This window comes from Oculina patagonica, chromosome 7, assembly GCF_052425735.1.
Source record: "Oculina patagonica isolate OP01 chromosome 7, crgOcupat, whole genome shotgun sequence".
NCBI lineage: Eukaryota > Metazoa > Cnidaria > Anthozoa > Scleractinia > Oculinidae > Oculina > Oculina patagonica.
In genome coordinates this window covers 13667697-13682441 of record NC_135764.1, presented here as the reverse complement: position 1 = coordinate 13682441, position 14745 = coordinate 13667697, and the positions used below count along the sequence as shown (strand labels likewise).

At 39.6% G+C, this 14745-nt stretch overlaps 1 protein-coding gene and 1 pseudogene across 1 annotated transcript; both read left to right on the top strand.

The window, feature by feature from the left end:
* The first annotated feature begins 6030 nt into the window (after nucleotides 1–6030).
* On the top strand, nucleotides 6031–8343 carry LOC144659886 (uncharacterized; annotated as a pseudogene).
* Nucleotides 8344–11374: 3031 nt separating this feature from the next.
* LOC144660055 (uncharacterized) lies at nucleotides 11375–13745 on the top strand. Its single transcript, XM_078520615.1, has one exon. It carries the CDS (start codon nucleotides 11428–11430, stop codon nucleotides 13057–13059), a length of 1632 nt encoding a protein of 543 aa, XP_078376741.1. The 5' UTR covers nucleotides 11375–11427; the 3' UTR covers nucleotides 13060–13745.
* The last annotated feature ends 1000 nt before the right edge of the window (nucleotides 13746–14745 follow it).

The window sequence follows — 14745 nt, the reverse complement described above, 5'->3', positions numbered from 1 at the left end:
TAGTTCAATAACGTAGCTATGTAATGGGAGGATCGAGCGTTAGTGTTACCTACGATAACTATCACAACCAAGTAAGCGACAACTTGTTTCCGAAAACGTGGTCCTCAGTGACCATAGCTAGTCGTTCACGAGAATGGCCTCTGGTAGGTGAAAGTAAGGTTAACGCTCCTGGTGGTTATAAAAAAACACGCGTCCTCCTAAAGCTTTCCTGGGCCCTATGGCACCCAATTCTCTCAGCAAGCCAATGGTTTCACATTATCTACGTCGAAGATCAATTAGTTTGTTCTTGGTAATCCTGAGCCTGCCGAGTTCTTGGTGTCGTGGCCATTGCTACCTTGGCAAAAAAAATTCAACCCTTCTTTTTCATTTGTAGATACAATGCAAGCAGACCCTGTCCAGCCCTTTCCTGGTACCACAATACAGGACCAACTTTCACCTGGACACCAGCAATATGGAGTCTCTACCTCCGCCTCCAGATGATGACCTTTCTAATTTGAACTGGATGCACCATGAAGCAGATGAATTACAAGTAAATGTGATTGGAACCTCTTCAGAGCCACCCATTGCTGAGACATCAGAAGGCTCTGATTTTTCTTCCCTCTGGCACACATTTATCAATCTTAACCTTTTTGAATAGACTGTTCGTCTTCGATGTCAGATGAGTCATTTAAAATCTCAAACCCAATCCTATATATGGAGTCTCTACCTCCGCCTTCAGATGATGACCTTCAGAACCAACCATTGCTGAGAGACCAGAAAGCTCTGATTTTTCTTCCCTCTTGCACAGTTATCAAGCTAGACCCCCGGGGGGGCTACTCCATATAATGGCCTATACGGGGAGGCTCCGCCCGAAAGGGGTACCTTTTTCAGGCTTCAGGTATATAAAAGGGTAGAGGTTTCAGAAGCTCTGATTTTTTTGATGTTGATCGCGACGCTTCGACTGCAATACTGCTAGTCTTCATCAGGCGATGAGGTCGATTGTTTACGCGTCGCTGTTTATGCACGTTGGTTCGCTGTGATTGGTGCATTTCGATCCTCATTATTATTCCGACTAACAGATGATGTTCCCTCAGAGGTCCGCTTTGTAGTTGAACGGCTGTTATGCTTTCTGATCGTAGGTATCCATGCTTCAGGAATTTCCGATAAACTTAACTTGATTTCATAAAGGAATTTTTTTTTTCCTTAATGGAATCAAGTTAAGTTTATCGATCGTGACCCTCACCGATACACACGCAGGGTCAAAGAGGCTATCCAAATAAGACTTCATTCTAATAACATCAATAGAGATAGCGGAATTGAAATTCAAACGAATAAACGTTCATTACCTATCTTACACCACGATGAACAATATTCACATCTTTAATGACGCGTAGACTAGTTCATATCTGTGCTCTTCTTGATCACTGCCATTTTGTCTGACAGCTCACCGTTACAGTTACTGGCATCCATACCCGTCCTGAACTACCAGTATATGTCAGAGTATTTCCTCGCCCAAAAACCTCATTTCAATTCCAATTCAAATTCCAATTTCAGTTCGTGATTTCGATTAATAAACCAGCGTGGCAAATTCTCCAAGGACCTCACTGCAATTATGCTATTGGATGTTAGTACATTTTGATTGCATGAGTAAGAGAATTTCGAAGCGAAACGTACAGCGGGCGTACAGACACATGGTTTAGAGATGTACTATAGCTAACAGACTGTGAGTGCGGGAAACAGCCTTTAGCCCTGTTCTTGCAAAGGATGCAGTCCTCCAACGGTTGCCTGAACATGAGCATGCTTTCCGGGAAGCGAAATCTCGCCTTAGTTCCACTTCTGCGCTTATATAATTCGCTGTTAATCGACCAACGATTCTTACTACTGATGCATCTCGTCTCAAGGGACTGGGTTTTGACCTCCTACAAAGGGTAGATGATATCCGAAAACCAGTACAGACGACAGGTTCATGATCCTTGACTCAGGTTGCAGAAGGCCGCTATGCTATGATTTCATAGAACTTGAGGCTCTGGCTGTCTGTTGGGCAATGAAGAAGTGCAACAGGGTCTACCACACTTCACCCTTCTCTCTGATCATCACCTTCTTATCCCAATAACGAATTCTATGGAAATTGCAGATGTCGAGAATCCCAGCTTCCAGCGACTTATGATGAAAATGTTGCTACATTCGTTCACTGCAGAATGGGTAAAAGGATCATTTGGCAGCAGACGCTCTCTCTCGCCCTGTGGATCAGCCATCACTTTTTTTCAAGCTCAGCAGACAGACCCGAAGATCTCTCAAGTTACAGAGTGCATCGACTGTGGATGGTCTAAATCACTAGAAGAAGTAGTAACAGTTGCAAACCCTTTTTGGCCCATCCGTCACAACCTTATCTGGTACTGCATTACTTTTAGTTTCATTTGACAACGTACGAAGTAGACAAACAAAACATAGCAATGCAAAAACGCGCAAACTTTTCGCCTCTCTTTTTTAGCCAACCAGCTTGTCGGTGAGTTTCTCCTGGGCTAAGCGATTTTGTCTTAAATCAGTTCTTTAATAACTCTATGTGCTTAATCTTGGTTCTGCTTACAACTAACTCTGTTCAGTCATCGGTTATTTAGGTACGTGAAATTCAAAAATATTTCTTCGTCCCGAGGTAGGATGAGTTAAAACACATACAGAGAGACCTTCATACAACTTCCCTTTCGACTACCGGCAACTACTGACCAGATATTCTGTACGGCTATAAACCAGACTGTACTAAGTTCTACGCCTTTAACCATGTTCTAATCATCGGAAAATATCACATCTTTCAAGCTTGGTTGGATAATAGCCCCCCCAAGCTTTAAATTTTTTTATCTCGTTCTCAAAGACAAAATCCTTTGTGAAAGCAGAATCGCTTTTAAAAACAACACCTTGTCGAAATTTAGATCCAAATGGGCAACATTAAGCGCTCTTCCTCCTCAAAATGTTTCCACTTAGAATGTGCCACCCGCCCTTTTTTTCCTACTTTCTTCCTTTTTTCCTCTTGTTTCCACTAAAAATTGTATTTAGAACATTATGTTGTAAACCAACTTTGTACTTGTACTTATATGTAGTGAAATTGTGTAAATTTTTCTTTGTATTATCAATATTGTATTTTTTTTCTTTTCGCCTTCTTCTTTAATAATATAATATAAGTCTACTAAATTATCTTCAATAAAAAAAAAATAAAAAAATAAAATAAAAAAAAAACTACTGACCACCACAGAAGCAAAATCAATGGCGGCGTGAAAGCCACACTTAATATTGCATGATGACTCGTGTATAACAACAGGTATAAGCTTTAAGTAAGGTTACTCCATCACATTGTCTGCTTCAGTAGTCTTAGTTGTACAGTAACCACTGCATGACATTATATAGGACAATTATTACGTAAATCTTAGGTATACTATTTATAGTCACAGGGGAAACTTAGTGGAGTGTTACAAAACTGTGCAAAATTTGCATAGCAACACGACGGCTTAAGCAAAAAAAAACAGAACATTAATTGTTACGAGGGAAAATACTTTTTTTGACAATTGCATGCATGGACTGCTAAGCCAAGTTAAAAAAATACAATTTTGGGGGGCCGTTTCTCTGTTTTTTTTTATTTGTTATTGGGAAAGTGGAACAAACAACAGCCGTTACCTTCACCTTCACTTTTTACCTAGTAGAACATTTTGTAAGACATGGCTTTAATTTGCGTTTTAGTACGAAATCAGGCCAAACTTTTAAAGCCTTGGTACGCTAGTCCGTATGGTTTAGGTCAATAACCTTGCAGGATTTATTTTGCGAGTTCCCTTCTGGAGACTTTGACGATGAAGGGAATTTGACGATGAACAAGGAGGGTTTAGAAATTCAACAAAATAAAAAATCTCTTTTATAGAAATCCGGACGAGAAACGTTTTTTACTTGGTCTAATTGACGACTAGCACATGGATCCCTATCTTATTTTTTCATTTTCTCTGTAAAAGTTATTAAGATTCAAGAAGTATCTATTGTGCCGCTGAAAATGTGTTTCATTATCTTACCTGATAGTCTCAGCGAGGATGACATAAAAACTGGTTCTAGCAATCTGTCGTCGATGTAAGACGAGGTTAGCCTGAATTTCAGACGTCCCTCTCTGGTCGCTCTGGAAGCAGGCGACCAGACAGGGACGTCTGAAATTCAGGCTAAGACGAGGTAAGCCCGTTCATTAGTGTCCCAGATGTGAAACCAAGTTGGAAGATGTGTATCGTCAGAAAACCGAAGAGAAAAGACGATCACGAAATGGTTGAAATCACGACGACAGGAAGTAATTACTATTAAAAACTGTGAGATAATGTTGAGAAAAACGAGCACAAATCTCAAAGCTTAAAGACTCGAGCAGCTAAGTTGTAACTGACCTATGTTAGGATTACATAAACCTGTGTTGTAAAGAAAGTACAAAACTGACGTGTTCTTGGCTATGAGGCTCCCTTTCATTAGAAAGCATCATGTCCCTTTGTGAAGACGGAAGTGTGTAATGTTCTCCTTCATCGCAAAGAGCGAGCGTACAAACAAACTTGAGTCGTTTGAAATAAACAAAATTTAACTTATTAACAGATTACAAAAATAATGAGCTTACCTGAAACCAAAGAAAAAAGAAAAGCGAGGAAAGCAACCCGGAAATACAGCTTACGATCGAACTCCGTCATGTTGAACCACTGAACGCTATATCCGTTGTGACTTGACGTTTTCACGAGAAACGCCTTTGATAGGTGAGAGCAAAAAAAGATTGGTTCGGTAAGCGTGGCCACTCTTGAAACGTCACTGTCGCTATGCGGAAGACTATGGCCATTCAGCAGCTACAAATGAATTCAAGAATAATTGGATGAAACAAATAACTCATTTTTCAGTGAAAAGTTTCATTGTTAAGATCTGCTATCCTCATGTTATTGTAGCCAGTATTTCACTATAATCACTTTTACATCCCAACTGTGAAAGTATTTTTTAACAAAAAAAAAACAAACAAACAACAAACCAAAATAGTTAGGAACTGATTAAACATTCAGTTTAACTACTACATTAAAGACTGCTTTTTCTAGGCACAAGCAGAATCATAACATCATAACCGCAGCAGCAGTAAGTAAGTAAGCTCTTTATAGGGTAGCCCATTCATCCCATTATTCTAAGTGGCATGGCTGACAAGGAAAAAAAGAAAGTATATTTACTGTACGAATATAGAGCTCGAGTGGAAACCCGTTATTTCGGACCCTAAAGGGACACTCAAAAGTGCTCGTTTTTTTTTTTCGGGTGACCGTATTTAAACCGGTTCTGAGAATGAACGTCACGGATACGTATTTTCTAGGTACAAAGACTAAAAACTTACAATTTAAAAGTAACAGAACGATGGTTAATGCCTTAATTGTGAGTTTAGTTCAAACTGAAGAAATCTTACGCTCATTTAATGACTCGCAAGTAATTGTTCACGACGCTCAAACACCGGAAAAAGGACAGTTGGCAAGCATGACAGGTAATTATACTACCGTATTTCTAATAAAAAAAAAAACATACAGTAAATACCCGCGAGTAAGAACATAGTTAGGAACCTGTTGGGCTAAAATTAGCAAGTATTGAAGAACCCCTTTATATAAGCACCTATTAGGCTTAAAATCTCAAAAACAGGTTCTTATTTTCTTAAATTGATTAACAATGTTTACTTGTTGGAAAATGTTTGTTTGGATAAGACGTAACTGTACATGTAGCCCCAACATTTTTTATTAAAAAAAACCCCCCACAAAACCCCAAAACACCCCTATATATATAATGTTATATTCTGAATGATTAGTGCTGCATTTTAACATTAACATAGTACTTATGTGGTATGCAAATGTTATCCAAAAAATAGGACAAATACCACTAAAAATATTAGCAATGTGATTTTTTTTTCCAGAAACTTAGAACCTATTAAGAGCCAGAAATAACAATTGATGAATTTGAATTAATTTGCAGATGAAAGTATTTGAAGGCGCTTTAATTTATTCATCGAAAAGAAAATGTGTGTTATTTTACTCGCAGGCAGTGTGTAGTCCAATCCGGGTCCGACTGAAAGGATGCTGACCCCTTAATCTTATATTCTATTTTTATGTATTCCACATTCCTGGAATGTTTTCCGGCTCATTAGTTGCATGCGACGACTCGCCATAACAAGATTATTTGCATGAAACACGCAACAGTTTTCGAGTTCTTCTTTGCTTGTCGATTATGTCTTCGGTTGTAACAGCCGTTTTTAAGTCCACTATTGGCTTGCTTGTGAATAAAGGCAGAGATAAGGCAGCGGAAAAGCTGAAAGATGGCGATGTCACAGATCAAAAATTTCGTGGCTTGATCGTGCGTGAAATCAACGATATTAAGTCTAAGTTGGATGGATTATCAAAGAAAGATTTGCTGGCGAGCATCAGCTTCTTTGAGGAGGGAATCGAGCTGTTGTACGAAATGTTTGACAACGCAAGGTCCAGAAGCGAGGACGGCGCGGTAACTACACAGGTTGCACAAGCAGCCTGTGCTGAAGCATTTCCTCTTGCTGAGGGATTAAGAACCTTGGACCTTACCGACCTGGATAAAACAGCTGCGGGCGCACTTTCCATCGCAAAAGAGAGGTTTAAAGATTCTCGCAAAGAAGCGACAAGGGCCTTTAAGAATGAAGCCCTAGAAACGTCGGATCGCATTTTGGCAATGCAATATCGAGTTATGGCGACAATACTAGAGACAGTAGACAATCCCGCGCGCGGTAGCACCGTGTAGAGTGTGCATTAAGGAACTAAACTCTTTGCCTGCCGTTCAAAGCAGTTTTGATGTTCAGCTGAAGAAAGGCATTCGGGCAGTAAGGGGATTCTTTAGTAAAGACGAACGCAGAAAAATCATTTGCAGTGTCTGTCACGTGAATCGAGTCATCTACGATGTCACGCAAACAGTCGGTAAAGGCGCATACCTCTGTATTTGGCCTGCAGTTGATATTGGAGAAGACAGAATTGATCCATTGCGTGACGAAAGAGTAACTGAAGTTCTGCGTAAACAGGGCATGGAGCATTGTTGTTTAAAATGGTCATTTGGTCAGGAGGGTGAAGAGGAGCACAAGCTTAAGAGTTCCAGAGGTATCGCTACAAACTCCAGCGGACAATTCATTGTAGGAGACCACCGAGATAATAAAATAAAGGTGTTTGACAGCACAGGCACTTTTATGAGTTTCTTCAGTCTCCCAAATGAAGAAGTAGATACAGAATTGTACATTCGGGATATAGTCACTGACATGAACGACAGTATCTATGTATTGGCCAATTTGAAAAAACCTGGAGATGAGAGACAAGATGAGAGACAAGTTGTTTTCGATTTTAACAACAACGCTGACCTGCGACACAGGTTTCCTGTGAAGGTAGAGCGGTACTGGGGTAGACTGGCAGTCACCGACAGTGGCAAAGTACTGGTACTGAGGTTTGACAATGTGGTAGATGTTTACGAGACTGATGGTCAGTTTGTTCAGTCATTTGGAGACTTTGGAAAAGACAGACTAAGGGGCGCGACGGATATCACTGCTGCTAAAGACGGTCGTGTTATGGTAGTCGACTGGGGTGATTACTGGGTTCAGATACCCTGTGTTCACATATTCAGTGAGCACGGCGACCATCTTAACAAGTTTAATCTCCGAGGACGTTATGGCTATCCTAGAATTGCATTTCACCGGGCAAGTGAACATGTCGTCATCGCTACTTATGAACAATGGAAATTTCGCCTGCAGGTGGAAATTTACACCCAGAATGGCGAGTTTGTGTGCAGCTCCCAAATACACGACGAATGGATTTTTGACTTTGGAGGAATGACAGTGACTACTGAGGGACGCATTGCTGTAGCTTGTAAAGGAAAAGTACTCGTTATTTGAAAAATACGATACCAAGGTCGAAAACGGACATTTTTTAAAACTTTAATAGGGCAAAGGTTTGAACAAACTTTTATTTACAAACTCTTAAAAGGGAAGTATCATGAGAATTCTTCTAAGTCGCTGTGTGTGAACTATGGTAGAATTTTAAAAGTGTATTCATTGTTCAACAAGATAACCTTTGAAAAACAACAGAAAGGCATATATTCATTCTCTAAGATGTGAACACACCGTAATCAATGATTTTAAGTGGTTTTCTTCCAGCAGAAGTAGCACCCGGGGGTACTCCCTATAATGGCCTATACGGGGAGGCTCCGCCCGAAAGGGGAACCTTTTTCAAGGCTTCAGGTATATGAAAGGGTAGGGATTTCACAAGTTTAGGTATACGAAAGGGTATGTAAATCTGTCATTTAGGTTTTTGAAAGAGCCTATAATAAAAATATTTCGAATAGATGCAATTTATGGCTGTAACAAAAACAAAAACGATATGTTTTAAGTCTATACCTTGACTTCCAGGTATATAAAAGGGGTACCTTTTTTATGGAAAGGTATACGAAAGGGGTACAATTTCTGGCAAAATGGTATATAAAAGGGTAAGGGGTAAGAGCTCGGGGCGGAGCCTCCCCGTGCAAAACTTCTTTGGGTACCCCCCCCCCCCCCCCCCTCTGGGAAGTAGCACTATTAAATTTTACAACATCTTCCCGACTTTTTCAAGTTTCAGACCCTCTTTTTCCTACCCGTCTGCTTCCAAAGCACGACATAACCATATAACAATTTTCATGACACCTTCTTTGGATTTTCATGAAGCACTTACACTGCCCCTTTAAGAGTACCGACTTAAGATTTCTTGTTTTCATAATAGTTAACAACAATACCAATGTAGAAATAATGTATTTCGTGTATACACATTTCCTTAATAGGGGTAGCATTAGATATCACTGATAAGATTGAAAGCCGACTATGCTAGTCTATTTACGCAATAACGGGTTTAAGTTTAGTTTGGTGTACAAAGAAACGAACTATGTACGCGGTAAGTTTCTAAGAGCTTGGACATTAAAATAATTTTAAAATATATAGTTTTGAGGACGGCTAGCCTTAAGTATCGTGTAAAAAGTAATAATTCTACTTCAATCATTTGGAGCTACATGGTTTTCCCACGCTGTGTTACATTTGAACGTAAATAAGCCGGAGCTTACTATTGATTTATAAATTTACAAAGGTTTTTGGTAGTGTGTTATTCTTTACAGCTTGCTTATTTTCGTTCTACTAGGCCTCAGGCCTCATGCCGAATCAACTATCACTTCATAGAAATTAAGAGCGAATAATCTAATTGTTTATTTTAAAAAGTAGAATCTACACTAAAGTACGTCCAATTGAGGGAAATCCAAAAATTCTAAAATAAAGATGGAAAAAATGTCAAACGTTTGTAGGTTTAACTTGTTTTTCACAGGAATCGAGAAAGAAAAAGTTTTTCATCCAAAATTGGAAGTGTCGCCATCCATGATATAATTAGATTTCTTCCACAGCGCACCCACTAAAAACATGACGTGTGGGACATTGTGACACCGCTTGAAGAACCTGAACTCAGCGGAGCTTATCAGTACACCCTGAGGACTGGGTTATTGAGTTTTGAGTTGTAACCTAAAAACGTTTATACTCTTTGAAGTATACCGCTTTTTAATGTGTAAGTGCTCGCTCCAATCTAATTTCAGATCATCTATAAAGTCATTGTTCGGAAGGGTGGACAGCGAAAACTCCGGGCGAAGACACAACAGTCGCAAACTTTCGTCATGCGCCAAGAGCCAGGAAAATTGGTTCGCAAGCAATCTCACTGGAGTTCTAGAATTGGGATTTGTGTTGAACCGACTGAAGCAAATACAAGGCAACAACTAATGATTCGAGTTATCGGAAGAACCGAGAAATCAAGAATTGGAGTGATCAAGATTGCATTGTTTGTTCGTTTAAAGAAGACACAACAATCCTGTTTAAAACCTTGTTAAAATCAAAGTAGACACAAATGACGCAATAGCTTAGTGAGGGTCAACAGTATATGAGCCCAAAGAGCAACTTCGTGGGAGGCTACGCTTAACTTCTTTACATTGCTCACATCTTTGTTTGTTTTTCCTTTTCGAATAAGTGGCTTAGAGGTTATTCCTTTATTTTTTCGAAACAAAGAAAGCAGTTCTGTCTTGTAAAACACAAATTTTCCATATTTTTATTTCTCTCTTATTCATTTCGATTTGAAAAGACAAATACGTTTATACCCTCTCGTTGTTCCCTTGAAAATAATATCCAATTTCAAGCCATAATGGACAAAATCTAAACCCGTTTTTCAGACCAAAACAGGCCTTTGCAGCGCCACACACCTATATGGGTTATACAGGGGGATTTCTCCCTTCTCCGACCTACCACGTGCTTTCCTTTAGTGTTGTGCGCTCATCATTAACAAACACTCAGTGACAAGAGAAAAAGCACGTGGCCTTAGAATCTGCTGCTCTATTTATATCGTCTGATTTCCTGTTCATTTGACACAAGCAAATGGAATGCCCACCTGTCAATCATCACCTCAACAAAGATCAGTCAGGTCAGCGGGAGAAGAAAGACCGATAAAGAATGGAATGGACTTTGTTAAAGATGAATGAACTTTACAATACACGAAATTGCAGAAAGTTGCCGAAATACGTTTTTAATTTCATGGTTTTATATTAAGGTTTGAAACCGCGTCAAAATAATCAAATTCTTTTCAATATTTGTAGCAATATGCAGGGAGAGGGGAGCTTATATCCGGGGGGATCAGTTATAATCGGATTCGAATCGGATGTACTTTTTCCCTGACGGTTCAAAATAACGGGGTTCAACTGTACTTCATGAACTGATTCACTTAATTTAGTAGTTTAATGGAATTACCAGCAATATTATCGATAAATTTGAATAAACTTGCAGATGAAATTATTTGAAAGCGCTTTATTTATTGAAAATAAAATTTGTAGGAATTAACTCGCAGGGAGTGTGAAGTCCCATCCAGGTGGATTGCGAATGATGTGACCTTTAATCCCCGGGGGGGGGGGGGGACTCGCTTTTGAAAGTGATGGGGATGCTCGTCGTCTCGTTTAGGATTGTAAATTTCGGATTTTTGGTCTCGCTTTGGCTGTTTCAGGCAAAACGCCAATATCTTTAGCCGTAATGGTCTCGTTTAGGGTTACACACAAAGAAAAATATACATATATTAATTTCTTTTTTTAGAATTTTGGTATCTTTTAGGGGTCTAAAATAGCTTGAGCCATGCCCAGATAAGATTGGTCTCTTAAGGTTTTTTTTTTCAAAATTTCCGACGAGCATCCCCGTCCCTTAAATAAGGGAGTCACTCCCCTCCCCCACCACCACCGCTCTCGGGCCTTTAATCTGATATTCTTGGGTTTTTCTTCATTCCGGATTAATTCCTAAAATATTTTCGTATTGATTGCGAAGACACGCCACTAAAAGATCATTTGTATTGTACACGCAACAGTTTTCTATTTCTTCTTTATTTGACGATTATGTCTTCGATTGTAACAGCCGTGTTTAAAGCCACCATTGGCTTGCTTGTGAATAAAGGCAGAGATAAGGCAGCGGAGAAGCTGAAAGATGGCGATGTAACAGATCAAAAATTTCGTGGATTGATCGTGCGTGAAATCGACGATATCAAGTCCAAGTTGGATGGATTATCAAGGAAAGATTTGCTAGCAAGTATTAGCTTCTTTGAGGAGGGAATAGAGCTGTTGTACGAAGTGTTTGACCAGGCAAGGCCCAGAAGAGAGTACCGCTCCGTAACTACACAAGCAGCTTGTGTTGAGGCATTTTCAGCTCTCGCCGAGAGAATGAGAACCTTGGAGCTTACCGACCTGGACGAATCAGCTACGAGCACACTTTCCATCGCAAAAGATAGGTTCAAAGATGCTCGCAGAGAAGCAACGAGAGCCTTTAAAAATGAAGCTCTAGAAACGTCTGATCGCATTCTGGCAATGCAATATCGAGTTATGGCGACAATACTAGAGACAGTAGACCATCCTGCGCGCGCAGTAGCACCGTGTAGAGTGTGCATTAAAGAACTAAACTCTTTGTCCGCGGTTCAGAATAGTTTTAATGTTCAGCTCAAGAAAGGCTTTCAGGCATTGCGGGGTATGTTTAGTAGAGACGAACGCAGGAATATCATTTCCAGTGTCTGTCACGTGAATCGTGTCATCTACGATGTCACGCTAACAGTCGGCAAAGACGCACATCTCTGGATCTGGCCTGCCGTCGATATCGGAGAAGACAAAGTTGATCCATTGCGTGACGAAAGAGTATCCAACATTCTGTGTAAACAGGACATGGAGCACTGTTGTGTAACACCATGGTCATTTGGTCGGGAGGGTGAATGGAAGCACAAGCTGAAGAATGCTTGGGGGATCACTACAAACTCCAGCGGACAATTCATTGCAGCAGATAATGGGGATAGTAACGTAAAGGTGTTTGACAGTACAGGAACATTTATGAGCCTTTTAAGTCTCTCAAATGATGATGTACATACAAAGATTTTGAATGTCATTGATGTAGCCACAGACATGAAAGACAATGTCTATGTAATGGTTATATTGCAAAAGCCTGGGGCTGAGAGAGAAGAGCACGTTGTTTACGAATTTACCAACACCGCTGACCTGCATCACAAGTTTCCTGTGTGGGGAGAGGGCTGGAGACTGACAGTCACCGACAGTGGCAAAGTACTGGTAATGAGAAATATGGTTGTTGTGTACGAGACTGATGGTCAGTTTGTTCGCTCGTTTGGTGAAGACATATTAAAGCGTGCATTTGATATCACTGCTGCTAATGATGGCCGTGTTATGGCAGTGAACTGGGGTGATTCCTGTGTTCACATATTCAGTGAACACGGCGAACATCTTAACAAGTTTAAACTCCAAGGACGTTATGCTGAGAGAATTGCTTTTCACCGGGCAAGTGAACATGTCATCGTCGCTGGTAAAGAACTAGAGAAAGGTATCCTGTATGTGGAAATATACACCAAAGATGGCGAGTTTGTTCGCAGCGCTCAAATCCACGATGAACAGAGTGGTGGCTTTATAAAAGGGATAACAGTGACTACTGATGGACGCATTGCAATAGCTTATAATGCAAAGATTGTCGTTATTTGAAAAATATGATGACAGGGCCGAGATAGTCTAATTGGCGCGTGTCGCGGGTAAAATGTCGCGGGTCGCGGGTAAAATGTCGGGGGTCCGAAAAACCACTTTTTTCTTTTTTGCTAAAGTTCGCTACGTTAATAAAGATAATAGAATAACAATAACAAGTAGGTGGACGAATATTATACTACTCCAAAGTTATTTTCTTTTCTATATTTGTAAAAATTAATATACTACTTCAACGTTGTAAATAGAGGATATTACACGGCGGCGCGAAAATATGAATTTTATTTTCGAGTGGTAATAAAATTCATATCTTCAAGCCACCGTGTCATTTTTTTTTATTATAAGCTTTTTATTTTTTATTATAAGCTTTCAGGAGATGTATAACGTAAAATAATGTAAAAACAGTCTGTTTATTAGCTTTCATCAATGTCACTGACAATAAACAAATCTGTTTCTGCTCCAACTCACCTACTACTGATTTCTGATCGCGAAGTCTCGCAGTTCGGCAGCTGGAATTTCTTGATTTTCGACCCATTTCCCCTCTCTTCGTCTGACTTTCCACAAGCAAGAAACTCTTTTAAATAATTTCAAGTCATAAGAAGTTTTCTACTTTGTGTTAGCATTTTCCTGCACCTCAGTAAAACATTTAATTTGGCTTCAGTGAACTTCACGAATCGATCTCGATAGCTCGCCATTTCCAACCGGCGTTTGGCACTGTTTGCACAAACAACCGTGCAAAGGCGGGAAATGACGTCATCGATATCCTCAAATGTCCCGGATGCAGTTTCGTATGAATTTTACGAGTGCTCTTAGATTTTCCAGTAAAACACTCGCGACTATATAATATAAGAGGGTCTCAATGGGGTGGTGGCTTTTACGGTTAACGCTTAAAATTTTGGATTTTTTACGCCTAACGTTTAATTTATTTTCAATATGGTTTACAGAAGTTAAAAACTACTTTCCATTATTTTTTAAAGATAAAAATTAATTTCCATTATTGAAAAACATATTTTATGTCTCAGGGCCATTCTGGTACGATGAAGTGAACTATTCTCTATTATTTAAAATTACTGACCGATTTTTAAGGTTGACATATTTTACGGCTAACGGTTAAAATTATCCAATTTTTACGCCTAACGGCTAAATTTTTGGGCGTTTTCCGGCTAACGGTTAATAGAGCTTTCCACAAGTTGCTCGGCAACTTTTTGGCAACTTTTCATGTTTCGAGCAACTTTTTCCCCTTCAAGCAACTTTTTTCCTCTCGAGCAGCTTGTTGCATTTTGAGCAATTTCCAGACCGAAGATCTCCGAAGATTATCCGAGTGTTGTTCAAAGGCCATACGAACGTTTCCGAAGATTTACGAAGTTTGACGAAGGTTTTCGAGAAACGTCTGAAGAAGTTTCAACTTTCGGCTCATTCTGCACTAAAACATTACAAAACTCCTCGGCAAACATGACGTCATCATTTTACAAGTTTTCCCCTTGATATGTTATTTAGAGACTTCTTTTGCTGTAAAATTGCATAAAACTGCTTAGAAATATACTTTTTGTTTAGAAATTTAACCCTCAAAAGAAAATTAGCATATATTTAAAGAAATTATCTTGATTAGAAGCAGCGCTTTGGATTTTTTGGAGCAACTTTCGAGCAACTTTTATTACCAGAAGCAACTTTTTTGGATTTTTGGAGCAACTT

Bases quoted from the DNA above. Each gene is read 5' to 3' on its own strand.
- LOC144660055 (XM_078520615.1), top strand. From the start codon at position 11,428: ATGTCTTCGATTGTAACAGCCGTGTTTAAAGCCACCATTGGCTTGCTT.